Source organism: Merops nubicus, unplaced genomic scaffold (genome assembly GCF_000691845.1).
Source record: "Merops nubicus isolate BGI_N331 unplaced genomic scaffold, ASM69184v1 scaffold9355, whole genome shotgun sequence".
NCBI lineage: Eukaryota > Metazoa > Chordata > Aves > Coraciiformes > Meropidae > Merops > Merops nubicus.
The window spans coordinates 27,600-43,743 of NW_008607776.1; the positions used below are offsets into that span (position 1 = coordinate 27,600).

General features: G+C 39.5%; 1 protein-coding gene across 1 annotated transcript in view; it reads left to right on the forward strand.

Annotated features, from left to right (window-relative positions):
- The window catches only part of NIN (ninein (GSK3B interacting protein)), a gene marked incomplete at its 5' end in the record, with an annotated part of 35,818 nt that extends 21,883 nt beyond the window's left edge, over positions 1-13,935 (forward strand). Inside the window, 7 exons of the mRNA XM_008940068.1 lie at positions 479-625; positions 1,804-1,983; positions 2,564-2,713; positions 3,025-3,123; positions 7,274-7,465; positions 12,686-12,799; positions 13,726-13,935. Coding sequence (XP_008938316.1) covers positions 479-625; positions 1,804-1,983; positions 2,564-2,713; positions 3,025-3,123; positions 7,274-7,465; positions 12,686-12,799; positions 13,726-13,935 — 1,092 coding nt within the window. The remainder of the gene's footprint in view (positions 1-478; positions 626-1,803; positions 1,984-2,563; positions 2,714-3,024; positions 3,124-7,273; positions 7,466-12,685; positions 12,800-13,725) is intronic.
- Positions 13,936-16,144: the final 2,209 nt, after the last annotated feature.

The following is a 16,144-nucleotide window of genomic DNA, read 5'->3' on the forward strand; positions in this document are numbered from 1 at the left end:
CCCCCTGAGAATAAGCAATGTTTTGTAGCTACAGCCAAGTTCCTCTTGCCAGTTCTTTCTGCCCAGTCATTCCTGACACACTGCAGAGGTTCTGCTGTTGCTTCTGGCTCTTCTGGCAGTGGCTTGTCCCTCACCGTGCAGGGGAGGGGAATGAAGGGTTACCTGCTTGGCTTGGAGATTCTTGTTGGCTGTGGGATGCCAGGAAGAATAAATAATTAAAGAGAAATCTCTTCCCAGCATATCACAGTGAATATTTGGGCTGGAAGATGTCTCTGTTGAAAGCAGCATTGTGGCTGTGGCTACTAATTTGGAACAGAAAGTCAGAAAATCCTTTAACTTTTTTAAAGGGGACTGTCAGCTTTATAACTTCTTCACTCCTTCCACCAGAGACCCTAAATACGTTTGATAAGTGGTGCACAGGAGGCCAAGCTTACAGGAAATCTTGGTCCCTGCTGAGCTGTCTTCCTGCTCGTTCCAGGTTCAGAGTCTGGATGAAACACTGCAAAACACCAACCTCCAAATGGCCCGACTCAAATCAGACTTGTGGGTGACACAGCAGGAGAAGGAAACTCTCAAACAAGAAGTGATGTCTTTGCACAAGCAACTGCAGAATGCCAATGAAAAGGTAACAGGCCCTCAATCAACTCTGCATGCCAGGATTTATGGACACTAGACTCATAGTTGGACTAGATGACCTTTAAAGGTCCCTTCCAACCCAAATCACTCTAACTGCTGCTCTTCTCTAGCCTGTCACTGTAGCCAGCTTATTTCTTTAGGTTGGTTTGTCCATTCAAAGGACACAGAGTGCTGCAGGCTTGAGGTGAGAAGAGGCTGAGGCTCTCAGCTATGCAACTATTGATTTTTAAATCTTTTCTAAAATAAGTGACATAAACTTAATTTAAAAAAAAAAGCTGAAAAGAGCTATTTTGTACCCACCTCTATTTTAGTGATGGTTTCTATATTTAGTAGTTTTCCATTTGCAGGTAGTCAACTATAATTAGACTTGTCTCATTGTACATAATGTGCAGATTTGAAACTTAAAAGAAGTTGTTTAAGAATAATTTTTGAGCATAAGGGTGGGTAATGATCAGCCCATCTCCTGAGTGTCCATTCTTCCCTGAAAGAAATCTTTTCTGGAAAAAAAATATATATACATTGTCCACAGATTTTATATGATTTTACACCTATCAAAACTATAAATCTATTAATAATCAAACTAGTAATTGAGCAGGGGATCTAATTTTCAGTCCAACTTGGTTTGAAAGGCACAGTGTGACATCAGCCTCTAGTAACTGATGAGGAACTGGAAGTGAAGGAGGTTGTAGACTGCAGTCTTGGGATTGGTGTTATGAATTCAGTTGCTAATTTGGCTTGTTTGCCATGTAATTAAGGAATATTTAACGTCCACATGGAAAAGAGGCTGTTTCAGAATTCTACAACAGGAACTAAATTACAGCTATTACTGAATAATAGATAATACCAAGTTCTGTTGTTTGCTTGATGAGGCTGTGAAATGAAGCACAAATGGGTTTTTTTTGTGGTGTTGAACTCTGCATGCTCCTATCAGCCCTTTTGGCACACAGCTATTAGCTCTGATTTTAGTGAAGGGAAGTACTTTGGGTTTGCACTGGGATTAGCATGTTTGGTTTCTTAGTGGAAAACGGTGTGTGGGCTGGGAGGAAGATGAGAATCCTCTGACTGTAGAGTCTGCAGTTACTGAAAGCCTACTTAAAACCCACCTGAATAGAGAAAACATCTGCTTCTCTGTTGAAGGCCTAACCCTGCAATTCTGTCTGTCTTAAGAATCGGGTTCTAGAACGGGCTGTGCCTTCCTCAGGGCTGCAGGACCAACAAAGGCAGCTCCACTGGGATGAACTGGCCCATCTGATGAAACAGGAGCAGCACCTGCTCAGGCAGGAGAATGAAAGGCTCCAGAGAGAAGCCCAGAGCACCAAAACAGACCTGGCTCACTCCAGGGAGAAGGTAACTGGAGCAAGCCAACCATCACAGAGGTTGTCCCTGTGGGCCAAGCAAAACAGTTCTGGTTTTGCAGTGGGTAAATGCAGGGATTACCTTCCTGGTAATTCCAGGAGAGGAAGGTTCCTCCTTAGTTTTGAATAGAAACATTTGCAGGAAGACTGCAACATGGAAGAGTATTCCCTTATTTTTTCCCCCTTGTGTATGTAGATACTCTTAGGAGGTTTCAAACAGCAAGTTTTCAAAAGAAAATCCTGGTAACTCTTGTCTAGGATTCTGGTTTGACTTCCAGTTAATGCCCTTCATCTTTTTTCTTTCATAAGAACTTCTTACTATTCTGAGCATTTCTTCATGTCCAATATCTTGGCTCACAGTATTAAGCAGATTATAGGGAAGAGAAAAAAGAATAAGATACTCAAAGCTAAAATACCAGAAATACACCAGAATGGGTTGAGAGTCCCACACCAGAATGGGTTGAGCCCAGAACTGTTTGGCACTTGGTATTTTAGATTAAGCAGATGGGATTTGATTTTTTTTTTTAATGGTCTGGAATGTTTTTCCACATTTCTTCCTCTGGTCTCTTTAGATCCGACAGCTGGAATCTACTGTTCTTTCATTGAAGCACCAAAAGCATCAAAGCCAGTCAGGTATCGTCAAAGCCATGGAGCAAGAGAAATTAAGCTTGAAGAGAGAGTGTGAACAGCTTCAGAAGGAGTTGTCCTCTGCAAACAGGAAGGTTAGTTTTAGATGGTGAACACATGACGCAATGCTGTCTGAGAGCTAATGTTGTAGTAAGAGGTTTCTTCTTTTACTCTGAGCTTTGTGTCACTTAGGAATTGTCCCCATTCTTTGAAACTTGTCTGAGATGCTGTACAACGCTCTTAGACGTCCTTTTCAGCAAAGGATCACACTCCTCCAAATACTGATGGCTTTTATAATGAATTTTCTTGATGTGCAGTGATTCATGACTTGCACATCAGGGGAAAAAAAAGGCAAACAGATAAAACAATACTACCTTTCTAAGGAAGCTTCTTGTCTTTTTAATAGATCAGTCAGATGAATTCTCTTGAACGTGAACTGGAAAGCAGCTCAGAAAACGAAGGGCTTAGAAAAAAGCAAGTCAAACTGGATGATCAGTTGATGGAGGTACTTTGCAATCAGTGTTGACTGTACTGAATGGTGTGGGGCTTTGTTGCTGTCTCACTGGACCTATGAATTTACTTAAAAATAATTTCTAGTTGTGTAGAAACAGAGGAAAGTAATCAAAATTAGACTAATTAATCTCCCCTAATGCCTAATCACATCTTTCACTATTGAGACGTAGTGTGACAGACAAGCTTGTCTGAAGCATGTTGTGGTTTATTGTAAGGCTTCAGATATAAAATCAAACAGTGAAGAAGTTTGTTTCTGTGCTTGAGGCAAGGTTAAAGCTTTCCTCTTCCTTCCTAAAACATATAACCTCAAGTCTTCTAACTAATATTTGCATAATGCTTCTCTTAATGTAGAAACCTGTTCTTATTTACTCTGGGAATCATTTGCTGAATTTAAGCCCTGTTATCTAGATCATAGAAACATAGAATCATTCTGGTTGGAAAAGACCTTTAAGATGATTGAGTCCAACCCGTCCCCCAGCAGTGCCAGGTCCCCACTGCCCCGTGTCCCTCACACATCTCCAGAGCTTGGAAACCCCTCCAGGGGTGGGGACTCTGGCACAGCCCTTGGCAACCCTCAAGGGCAAGAAATTGTTCCTCAGGGACAACCTCAACCTCCCCTGGGGCAGCTAGAGGCCATTTCCTGTTGCCCTGTTGACAAGGTCTTGATAGATTAATGATTTACACAACTTGGTGTTAATCTAAAGGCATGAGTGAGAAGTTCATTGGGATTCTTCCAAAGCCTGCTGCCCATTTGTCTGTTCAGTTCTGTTGGAGATAGATCATGCTGGATGTTACAAAAACTGCATAATTTTTGGGTGTGCTTGGTTACAGGAAGGAGCAAGCATAACTATTTTAAGTTAGTGTATCCCTTGAGGTCAGGCTAGACCTCTGAGCTGTGTCTCAGCAGCCTTGCCTAAACTTGTCCTGAATTTGAGTTTAAAACATTATATATATACATATAAAAAAAACTATCAGTTTTGACTTGTTCCATAAATGAAAGCATCTTCTAGATGAGGGGTTTACAACACTTTTATTAAAGATTACATCTTTTTCATCAGAAGGGGAAATGGGAAACATGATGCTGAGCATACTATGGAATTAGCTAAAAAATTGTAAAAACTTGATTAGAAAAGACGAGATTTTGACAAGTTCCTCAAAAGATTATTTGCCCTGCACTTTTATTCAGTTTTAATTAAGCTTTGGGAAAATTCCAAGCACTGTGCAACCCTTTAGTATGAACACCAAGCATGGAATTGCACTTTCTCCTGAAATTCAGTTTTCAGACATGCAGGACTTCTGTTACTCCTGATAACTTTTTCCCACCAGGTGTTTTTAACATTAATTCAGCACTTTATGACTTCTAACTTTCTCTTTTGTGCCTGTTCTCCTTTTGTTCATGGCTAACCTGTCTAGAACTCAGTGGTTGGAGCTAGCAGAGAAGGGTGCAGTTCTCTTTCTGAAATAGTGTGCGAAGGTAGAGCAATCATTTTCGCTGTACTACCATAGCATGGAGAAAACATTTGCTTTCTTTTTATGGATTTATTTACTTTTAATTATTCCATGCATCTTTTGAGTAAAGAAGCCACTCTTCATTTTAATGTGAAACACTAACAGCTGCACTAATTTCTCTGTGGTTATTGTGCAGGTAGATTCTGTCTGCCAAGAACTTGCACTAAAATTTCTAAAGCCATGAAAACAGAAGGAACCAAAGAATTAAAATCTCATTCCAAAGAATTAAATTGATCCTAAGAAAATGAAAAGTGGCTCAACCCCTTCCTTCTAACCCATTGACTGTGAGGCTTGAAGGTGTTTGCATATTTACCTCTGATATCTGCATGCTTTTGTCACCAGACTGTCAAATGTTTCTTCAGTATTAACTGGTCTGTGGTTGGTGTCATCCCAAATAGTTCAGCAAGTTTGTTATTGTGCTGCTTTCTTCCACAGACTAATACAGCCAGACTATATTGTTCTCATTACTCACACAACTGGTATTTATTTTTAACATTGACTGTTTCTTCAGCTCTTTCATTAGAAACCTGCGTGCTTCACAATGTTACAGGAAAGTCTAAAATTCTGTCAAAAGCTCATTAGTTTCACCGTTTATATTGCCAGTAAAACAACAGCTCCTTTACAGACAAGCTGGTTCAACAGAACCTTCTGAGAGCTTGAAAAAACACAGATAGTTTTATTCTAAAGTACTTAGAAATCTATTTTCTCTTTACCTGGTCTAGTAGAGATGTACAGATGCTAACAGGGCCAGAAATGCTTTCATTTCTAAACCCTGATTTCATTTCTTAACCCTGTTTTCACCATTATGAAAAATGCTTATAGATGTTAGTTATAGATGAATTCAATAACTGAAATAGGATTACGAATGGAGGCCCCAATTCTGCCACTTGGAAAAGGAAATTTAAAACCATTTACATAATCTTATATGCCTTTTCCTAAGGGAACAGAATAATGAGCATGAGACAATAGGTGAGAATTTTATGATGTGGTCAACAGATCTTTATGGGAAGAAAGTATTAAACTTAGGTAAATTCAAGCTACAAATCAGTTTGTCTGAAACATCAGAGGGGCTTTACTGTAGAGTTCTGCTATTTTTGTTTAGTATTATAAACTATTAGAGCTGTGAGCTGGTATTACCTGGATTTGCTGACTTGTTACACATGACTATCTTAACTTGTAATATTGCCTGAAAGTTCATCTCATGCTGGGCCAGTTTAACTTGGGCTCTTCTGGTTTTAGTGCTACTGCAGTGATGCAATGGCAGAAATGCCTCTTCTCTGGCACCCCCCTTGGGAGCAGCACTTCATTAAATGACGTGGGGAAGCCAAACTGTTTGGGACAAGTTTGTCCTGAGATGTTCTTCTGCCCTTAAAATAGTGATGAGCCCCAGGGCTCTCAGCCTTTCCTTGCCAGAGAGATGTTCCAGTCCCCTCAACAACTTCACAGCCTCTGCTGAACTCTCTCCAGCAGTTCCTTGTCTCTCTTGACCTGGGGAGCCCAGAACTGGCCACAATCCTCCAGAGCTGGCCTCACCAGGGCAGAGTGGAGGGAGAACCTCCCTTGACCTGCTGGCCACACTCTTCTTCATGCACCCCAGGAGACTATTGGCCAATGTGGCCATGAGGACCCATTGCTGGCTTGTGGGCAACCTGTCCCCCAGCACTCCCAGGTCCTTCTCCACAGAGCTGCTCCCAGCAGGTCACCTGTACTGCTGCAGGGGGTTATCCCTCCCCAGGTGCAGGACCCAACACTTGCCCTTGTTTTACAGACTAGTTTTACCAAGAAGACTTCTCTGGTAGCATCATGTCACAAAGGACAACCATTATGCATGGACTCTTTGTTGTTGTATACCGCCTTCATATTACATAGACTTGTTGATGCATTTGATAACTTTTTTTTTTAATGAAAGTAAGACTTAAATTTGGAATTAAACTACTTCAGATTACTACATGTATCTGTGTCTCAGGGGCCCCACTGAGTAAGCTTTTGCTTACACAGCACAGACACTCAGGAGGTCTCCAGACTGTCTGTCAAACTCTGCTCATGGCATGTCTTGAGATTTTAAAGTTTCTTAAATTTCTACAGCTATTACCAAGGATTCTAAATCCTGACTTCTGAATCTAATATAGTAGCAGGCATCAAATTACTCATCATATATTACCTGAAAATGTGTTTTGCTTTTGAGAATGTTACCTCTCTATCTTAGATTTAAGACTGAAAATAATCAGCACTGGTTGAGAGCTTCTGCCTGCCTCATGCTGGTGTCTTTTTTTATAAGTGGATACTATTTTCATATGAGCTACTGAGACCAGGGTTCAGTTTAAAAAGGACTGTTAGGTTAAAGCTCATCACAGACAGGATTTCATCAGAAATTGAGTGAATTTTTATAATTCAGGTCTGAAATCCTGAATCAAAGCTCAGATTCCTTTAGGCTCCAGAACTGCACGTAAAGATGCACCTTCACTGGCAAGAGAAGCGTTGTCTCCTTAGCTTCTCTTCCTGAGCTAAGGCTTGTTTCTCTTGTGTACAAGAAACAGTTCATGAGCAACCCAACATGTAGGGCATCATCGAAAGGTGTCTTGTATGGAAGGTGGAGCTGATTTCTCCTGACTTCTCCTGGGTTTCCCCTTCAGATGCTCCACTCGAGCGGCGGCGTGACGCGTAGCCAGGCTCCGCACCCCCGGGAGCTCCAGCAGCAAGGCTGTGCCACCGTGCCCAAGGAACAGCTCCTGCAGCTCCAGCACCAGCTGCTGCAGGCAGAGAGGAGGAGTCAACGTCTTCAGGAGGAACTGGAAAGCAGACCCTCTGAAACAAACATGCAGCAGGTAAAGCTCTCGTTACTCTGCAGGTTATCTCCTTAGAAGGCTATCTGGTTAGTTTTCTTGTTTGGGTTTATTCTTCTCCAATTCTGATGAGATCCATTCTCTGTTTATGCCAGTTCAAACCTTTAAAATTAAATTTCATTCTATCAAAGCTATGTGCAAACCAAACCTTTCTTATTTACCATATTTAGCTTAAGCCATAGCTTAATTCTGAAGTCTTCTTCATCTTTTTTTTTTAAATGAACACTCCCATCCACAGTCAACTGGCTTTTCTCCTGATCACTGTGCAGTAAGTGCTTAGAGGTGTTTTGTTTTTTTTTTTTTAGTTTTTTGTTTTGTGTACCTAATATCCATGTGTGGAATCATCATTTTAAAAAATATATTCCACCACATATTGCGCAAGCACATACCCATCACATAAAATCCCAATCTGGGCTGTTGCTGTCACATGGAGACGTGGCAGCTGTAGTAGAGCAAAATACCAAGGAGTTCATCCCTTTTATAAGATCAGCCTGTCTTTGGCTATGAGACAAGACATTGTTTGGAGAACACTGTTACCATTACAAACTTGACTTTTTTTGGCATTTCTAAGGAAAAAACAACCTAATTCTGAGGAAGATGGCATCCACTGCACCCACTGGGCAGAGCCACTTTTAGTGTTTTGGGTTTTTTTTGTAGCATGAAAAGCTGAATTATAGGCAATAGGTAGAAAACTTTGCATCTCCTGTATAAAAATTAAGCTTGGGGACTAGATGCCAAATTGCTCTGTTCAGGAAATAGCTGAATCTCTAAATCTCAAATTTTGGTTCATGCTATGCCTTAATATCATAACTTTATCTTATGAGAAAAGATAAAGCTCTAAATAATTCAGATAAAATACTAACAACTTTATTAATCTGTTAGAAGGAGGGGGAAAAAAAGAACCACATTACATTTTAAACTCCGATTACAGTTACACTTTTTAAAAATAATAAGACCAAGACTTTGAAGCTTAAAAATCTCTGAATGTGTTCACAAGATATTGGGGGGGGGGAAAAAAGGTATTATGGAGAGTGTATGTTGTTAATTTTCTCAGGGTTTCAAAACTTGGAGTAAGAAAACTTAGAGTTAAGAATTCTTTAAGTAAGGCACAGAAAGTTCCCCCCTGAAAACATGAATTTAACAGCAAATAATTTAGGATAAATAAAAAGAAATCAATTACAAGGCTCTCTCCCTTTCAGCTGAGTCCTGATAGAGGTGCATTTCCACAGGTTAATGGACTGGGTCAGGGACAATGGAAGGGAGAGCATGCAGCTGAATTTTGAAATCAATAAAAGCCATATTAAAGCAGTAGCACCTGCATGTTGCATTAGGGGTGATGACTTTGTCATTTTGCCTTTGGAAGCCTGAGAAACAATTGGCAAATGGGTCACATCCTGGGACTTGTAGTTCTACAGATAAATCACTTCTATGTTTCCTGTAATAGCTTTTATTCTGAAAAGCTTCATGAATTGAAAAATACTTTCAGAGAGGCTTTGCAAATATTTGCTGTCAATGCACTAATGCACTTAATCCTTTTAATTTTTTCTTTTTCTTAAATTGAATGGATATTTTGGGTTATAACATTCCCTACAGCTTTTTTCTTGGGCTTGACTGGAGAACTTTCTAAAATAATTATTAAATGCATGCATTACTCAGCTACAAGCAAGGCCAAATTTGTTTTAGCTTGTCTCAACTTTGATGTTGCTGTAAGCACATCTGGCTTTCATTCTCACTGTTGATTTCTCTTCATCACCCTGATTTCTAGGGTTAACATTTAGTTGAGCTTATGTCCATTTTAATGTCCCCTTTAGCATCTTGAAAAATTGCTTCCTAATCCCTCTTCATCATCTTTCCACCAGTGAGTACAATGTCAGGTTATCTCCATGCTTTCTGTGTAAATTAAATTTCATCACCTAGTTTTGCTGCTGCTGCTTTGCACTTTGCAGCTTTCTTAGACCCCAAGTCCTTCTGTGTAATAAGGTGTCCAAAATTATCCCCCCCTCCTTTTTTGGAATCATTTTGTGTTCATCATGCTTTGCAGTTTTCATTTGCTTTTTGATCATGGTGATGGTGCTCTGTGTTCCTGTTCATTTTACAGTCACTCTTGAGCTATTGTCTTCCAGAGGCTACTGCCACACATTCAGATTTCACTAAATTAAAACTCCTGCACCTTTTTTACTGTGTTAACCTGTCTGGACTCTTCTGAATTCCAGATGACTGTTTCTGATGTGTCTAATGCTTTGATTCTTACTTGCTGCACAGTAACAGCTGCTGCACTTTGTTATATTCCCTGCCCAAGAACTAGACTTGGGGGGCTGTTAATGACCCAATTCCCTAAGTTCTCTTAGAACCTCTGTTAACCAATATTTTTGCTCAGAGTACTTAGAGTAGCTCAACTTCCCCTTGCTTCAGCTCTTTATTTCAAAAGCCAAATCACCTCTGACCAACAGCTTGTTCACCTGTCTCAGGAAGGTTTAAAACAGAAATGCAAGTTTCCAAAGGAGGTCAGCTGGACTACACGTTTCACAAATGCTGTTTGGCAATCTGTGAGATGATGTGTAGTGGCAGATAATTTCCTCTCAAACTCAATTGCTTTGCTAACAGCACTTAATAGCTGCCACTGACCTTTTTAAATCCCTCCCAAACATGGATAAGCCATCTGAAGAGTCCTCAATCTAGAAAATGCCTCCTGAACATCCCCACAACCGTGTACATGTCGTGCTAATACTAATATTGAGAGAAATCTAAGCTGTGATGCTCTGCATGTCTCCCGTGTGTGTGGCTTCGTCTCGTGCTGCTTGCTTGGCTTGTGTTGGTGGTTGGCTTGGAGTTATACGTACGTATTTCAAAGAAAATCTGGATATCAGGGTGAAGTATCCCACTTGCCTTCTTTCTCTAGGCCTTGCTACCGGAGCAGCGAGCAGTGCATGCAGATTCCTACCGGAGGATCGGGCACCTCTGACAGCTTGGCTGCTTAGGATCTCATTCCATCCCCTGACACACACACACACGAACTGGCATAAGCTGAGAAACATGAGGATCAGATTTTGTGCTTTTTCTTAAAAAAAGACAGAAAAGAAAAAAAAATTCCCAGTGTTATTGCCTATTTATTTGTCTAGAAGCTATTTTGTGGAAGTTCCTAAGCTGTCTCTTTTTTAAAATTGTTACAAATGCTTTTTATTTATGTTATTTAAATGTGGAGCTGTTCAGCATGGAAAGAGACTATTTTTCTTCAAATGGTACTAATTTTATATGAAGAAACTCTGGGGTATTTATACTGCATTTTTTGTATAAGATGTATAAACTTTTTAACAGGGAAAGATGACTTTTTTGATGTAAATGAAATAAAAATTTTTTAAACATAATGTCTCTTGTCTTAATAGCATCAGTAGCTTCAGCTTGATGAATAAGAATTAATTCAAAAAAGAACTGATTCAAAAAAAACCCAAAACTACTTTTTTGACAAAATATTGTTGATACACAGGATTGTCACATCAGGACTTCTGGGAAAGATCTGTAATAAGGGATGTACTTAATGCTCAGCTTCTCTTTAGCAGCTGTACCTGCACATTTTGGAAAGGAATTTGAATAATACATGGGCATATTCTGCTGTTGTGGCCAAAAAGTAAAAAAGCAGTGTCAGAAAACAGAAAATGAACACCGCACTTGTTTCTTGGATAATATTCCTTTGTGTTTTTTCTTTTGTCTCAAATTACTAACATTAAATTAGATTTTTTTTTTTGTAATTCTTTAGGTCAGCAGAACACTCCTTTAAGACCTATGATTTTTCTAGTTTGGAGCCATGAACTATTTCAGCTGTTTACTTTCAAAGATCTTTTTGTTTCTGTTCTTCTAATGACCTTTAAAGCTAACCTTTGAGCTGGCTTCTCCTATTAACCAGGAAATAATATGAACTTAAACAGAACATTCTCAATCAGCTTTAAGCCAAAAACCAGGGATCATAGGTATTGAGACCACTATAATTCTTATTTTCCATGTAACTACTGCCTTGAGGCTCCTGCAACCACTATGAAGTGTAAGAATCAGTACTACTCTTTGAATTCCAATTAAATTACAAAAGGTAACTTGGCTAGGAAGTCACCTGCAAGTTTTTACTTTAGCAGTGATTTTTTTAATCCAGAAAAAACACACAGTCCAACACCACAGTAGAACTGCTTTCTATATAACTCTAAAGCAACTATTTTTCAGTGTTTTTCACAAGCAAAGTGATCGTACAACCCCATACACAGAGTTATGGTGCTTCTGGCAATACAACAAGTAAAATGTTGAGTGGACTGCAGTTAATCCCCTAAAGGGATCTTTATAGAGGAGAATCTACCTACCTGAAACACTCCCTCAGTTTTTCATTTATCATCCCCTACGTGTGTGAAGGTACCTTGGCTTTGAAGGTGTTTTGTTTTGGGGCAAAGGTTAGTGCTTTTTCAAAGTTAATCTTCTCACTTGAAGCAAAGATTAAATAAAGAATCTCTTTCACTGCAGTCAGTGTCCCAAATACAAAGAAGCTTTCTTGTGGTTCCTAGTGTTTCTAATATATTTGGGGAAACCTTACTCAGCTGTTGCAGTAACTCATGAGAGTGCCTGTTACACCACTTTCAGTTAGACTGTTGCCTCACTGAGGAAAAAGAGCAAAAGCCTTTTGGAGTTACTTTTTAGAGACATTATCAACAACTAAACTTAAAAAAAAAAAAGGTTAGAAGTCAAGTTTGAGCAATATCCTAAAAAAAGAAGGGTATATTATCCCAATTTTTGGCATGGGAGGGTTATAGTGTCAAACATGCATTTATGATGTCACCTTGATTTTTTTTTTCTAAACTCTTTAAGATTGATTGGTATTTGGTTTCCAACATTCAACAGAAATATGGAAGCACCTAAGAAAAGGCAACCATCCAGATCTGACTGTCACAGTCAAGACTGAATTTTATCTATTTTTTTTCTTAGATCTGGTACCCTCAGGTGTAACAGACTTGGGAATTAATCAATGCTGTGAGAGTCCAATAAGTGTTGCCATAACATTTTGCTTCCATGAATGGTTTATTCATTTAGTTGGCTTTTTAAAATAGACTCAGATGTGGAGTGCCAGCTATTTTCTGAACCATAAACTAGGGAAAAAATAAAAATAGAGACTGGCGAACATGAACTGATTTTTGGTGGACTGATTCTCACATAAATGTTGCTTTCCAGGGGGGTCATGAGCATCTTCTAAAAATGATGGAAGAACGTATGATGGATGTTGAACAGAAACTAAGGCTTGTGAAGAGGCTTCTCCAAGACAAAGTAAATCAGCTGAAAGAACAAGTAAGTCATAAAGTTAAAGGTGCTTTCCTTTTTCTTTGAATGCTTCTGAGCTGAAGTGTAATGTATTTGCTCAAAACTTCCCAAAACTCCAAACTGAATCCCCCTCCTGAATGGGTGGATTCACCTTCCTGAATCCTCCTTATAAAACTCCAGACTGAATCCACCACCTGGTTTCCTAAAAGCTGATGCACTTAAAATCAGGGAAGAAACATCAAATTCCAGCCAAGTATCCTAACTGGAAAAGTTGCTTAAAAAAGGAGTAGAAAAAATTCCTGAAGAAAACAGACAGGATTATTGTACAGTTATGGATTTTTCCATGCCCCCTGCCACAACACGCCCTTTGCTTAACATGTTTTTGGGGTTTTTGTTCTTGCCTTAGTCTGTCTTCTTCAGAAGTCCTCAGTAGTGTAGGAAAAGGTGGCTCTGGAACACTTAGGCATGATAGTGATATCTGTTTTCTACTAAGGTGGAGTCTTTGCTTTCACGTGGAGTAAGTGCTCTACTGACAGGGTCTCCTGCCAAAGGGCTGCTCTCAAAAGCATGTAGCCAAGTGCCAGGCTGCTCTCCCCAGTTTTCTGGGAGATGCTGATGGTCCAAACCTTGGGGAGGTATCTCAGTAGGATCAGTGGGCTTGTGGAGCCTCTTGTGAACAACACTTATCTGTAGAGGACAAATTATAAAGCAAGATTCACATGAAGCCCTTTATTACCTGCCTGATCTGCTTACAAAGGCTTTCCAAACAGACATAGCATCTATTAAGACTCCACAAACATACAGATTTTTAGCAAAGAAAAATAAAAGGAACGAGTGGGTTGTCTTCCTTTGATATTTGAGTTACAATAAACACACCCACCTACTTTACCAGTACTGTTCTTGCTTTTTTATCTTTTATTTTGCTGAATAATTATGTTCTATTCACAACTCAGCTTTCCAAGAACACTAAAGCAGATGCCATGGTCAAGGATCTGTACGTTGAGAATGCACAACTGCTGAAGGCTTTGGAAATGACAGAACAGAGGCAGAAAACTGCTGAAAGGAAAAACTATTTATTAGAAGAAAAAATTGCCAACCTGAATAGAATAGTGAAGAATTTGGCATCACCATCCTTTAATTCAGCACCTGAGATAAGGTCATAGCAAAGCCCTCAAATCTGCCACAGTCCTGTGCACTTTACTGAAATGTTATTATTTCAGCTTTTCACTGTGTTGCCTTTTTAATACTGATGAATTTTAGTTAACAGATGTCTCCAAGGAGAGGACAGAGCTAAATCCCAAACTGGACACTGCCAAAAGAGAATTTTTCTTTATTCTCAAACAGGTTTTCTGCTAAATTTTGCCTACAGGTAATTTCCACTATGTTAAAAAAAAAAAGGACATAAGTTTTTCTAGGTTAAATTATTTGGATACTTTGGTTTTAATTTAAAATGTAAATTCTGAATATACTGTACCAAGGTGATTATTTGAACCCAAGGTCTAATGCAAGCTTATGTGGCTGGATTCAAAATTTTTAAATACTTTTGGCTTTCTGGAATACTTCATGTTCCAAACCTAGTAATATTGACAGCTCAGTCTTCAACACCATCAGTGTAACTGCTGTTGAAAGCCAGACTTTACTGTCACAGATCCTGGTTTCTGTAAAGCAATATGCTCCACCTTGCACATTAAGCAGAATTTTGGGTTATTCTTCCTGGTTGTTTCTCTGTAAAGCTGAGAAAAAAAAAAAATGTTAAAAATATGTAAATAGACTACTGCCTCCAACTAAGCATAGCAGTAATTCATGTGAAGAACCTTCCCAGCTGGCAAGTAAAGACTACTAGTTGTGGCTTGGGTTTGTTTTTAAGCTGAGCTGCCAGACAGCTTAAAAATTGTAGAGGCCTTAATTTTTTTTGTATGTGTGGAAATAAGTTATACTGAACAGAGAGGAAGAGCCTACTAAAGAGAAGTGAAGATGTGAGTTTTGTTTATATCACTTGTAAATTTGGGAAAGCAGTGGAGTATGTTTATTAAACAAATAGCAGAAGAATGAAGAGGGGGGATTTGGATGATTTGGTCAGTGAAATCCTGCCAGTAGGTCTCACAGCCACAGACCTTTGCCACAACTGTGGGGTTGATTTGGATCTGAGTGAGAATTTGGGAAGGGCCTGTCTTTTGTAGTAGATCCTAGTAGAGAATCTTAAGTTTGTGAAGAATCATATTCAATGTGAACATGAAGAACTCAGGGAATAACAGCCTAAATTAGCTTCCTTCCCCATTATAAATGTGGATGTTCATGTCAATAGATGAAGATCAATAGGCATTAGGAGCAGTAGGATCAAGCAAAGTGTAGTTGGGTCAGTATTACCTTAGGACTCCCAGCCCAGCGTGCAGAAGTGTTGTGAAGGTGGAAGAGCACCAAGTGACAGGTTTGCTTAGTCCTTGAGGCTGGGAAATCCACGTTTCCTGGGAGCACCTTCAAGTCTGACACAGAAGCAGCTGAACAAGAGCTCGTGGGCTCAAATGCTTGTGTAAAACCCATCCCTGCAAACAGTCTGAATGTCCTACAACTGCCTCACCTCCATTAGACCAGTAAGACTCGTTTAAACAGTGTAAATAAAACTGGCAAAAGGGGCTGTACTGGCAATACTTGAAACTGGACCTCTTTAAATAGGCGTGAATTGGGAGTGCAGGGGAAGAGGGTGAGGTGTTTTGTCTCAGACAGCTGGGAAGATGGCAATTCTGACAGCATTTGTAATGAGCCAAAAGTCCCTCAAATTGGGACAATCCTGCCTACAAGCTGTGGAAATGACTTCCACTTGGTACTGTCTGGCTGCCGGGAATGCTATTTAGGTCTAGGTTGTTACCCACCAATTTTAGAGGCTTGAGGGACTGCACTGGACATAGTATGATCTCTGCTCCTCCTCCTCTGCTGCTTTATGCAGGCCATAGAGTGGAAATGCAAATAAAATCATGTAAAAAGAGCATGTTGGTATACCACAAAGTCCTTATAAATTATTTGCTGCTATGCTATTTTAAATGCCCCCACAGGGTATTTTTCTATTCTCAAATTCAGGGATTCCCTTACCCCACCTTTCAGAGGCTGCAAAAAATTGACCCCATAAATTTGAAACGTGTCAAATTGAAAATTGGCATTGAAGTAATTAGTTCCTTCTTTTAATATTAATAATTAATAATAATCAATAAGTAGTGTCAGTTATAATATCTATGTGGATGTAACCAGGGCTGTGTGTCAGTAATTGAGCACACCCTAAAACCATTTCCATGCCCCAGAATTTAGCACAGTTTCCAAATACTTCCAGAAAACAATGTAAATGGGGTTCAGATGATTAGAGCTGTATTTGGACAAATA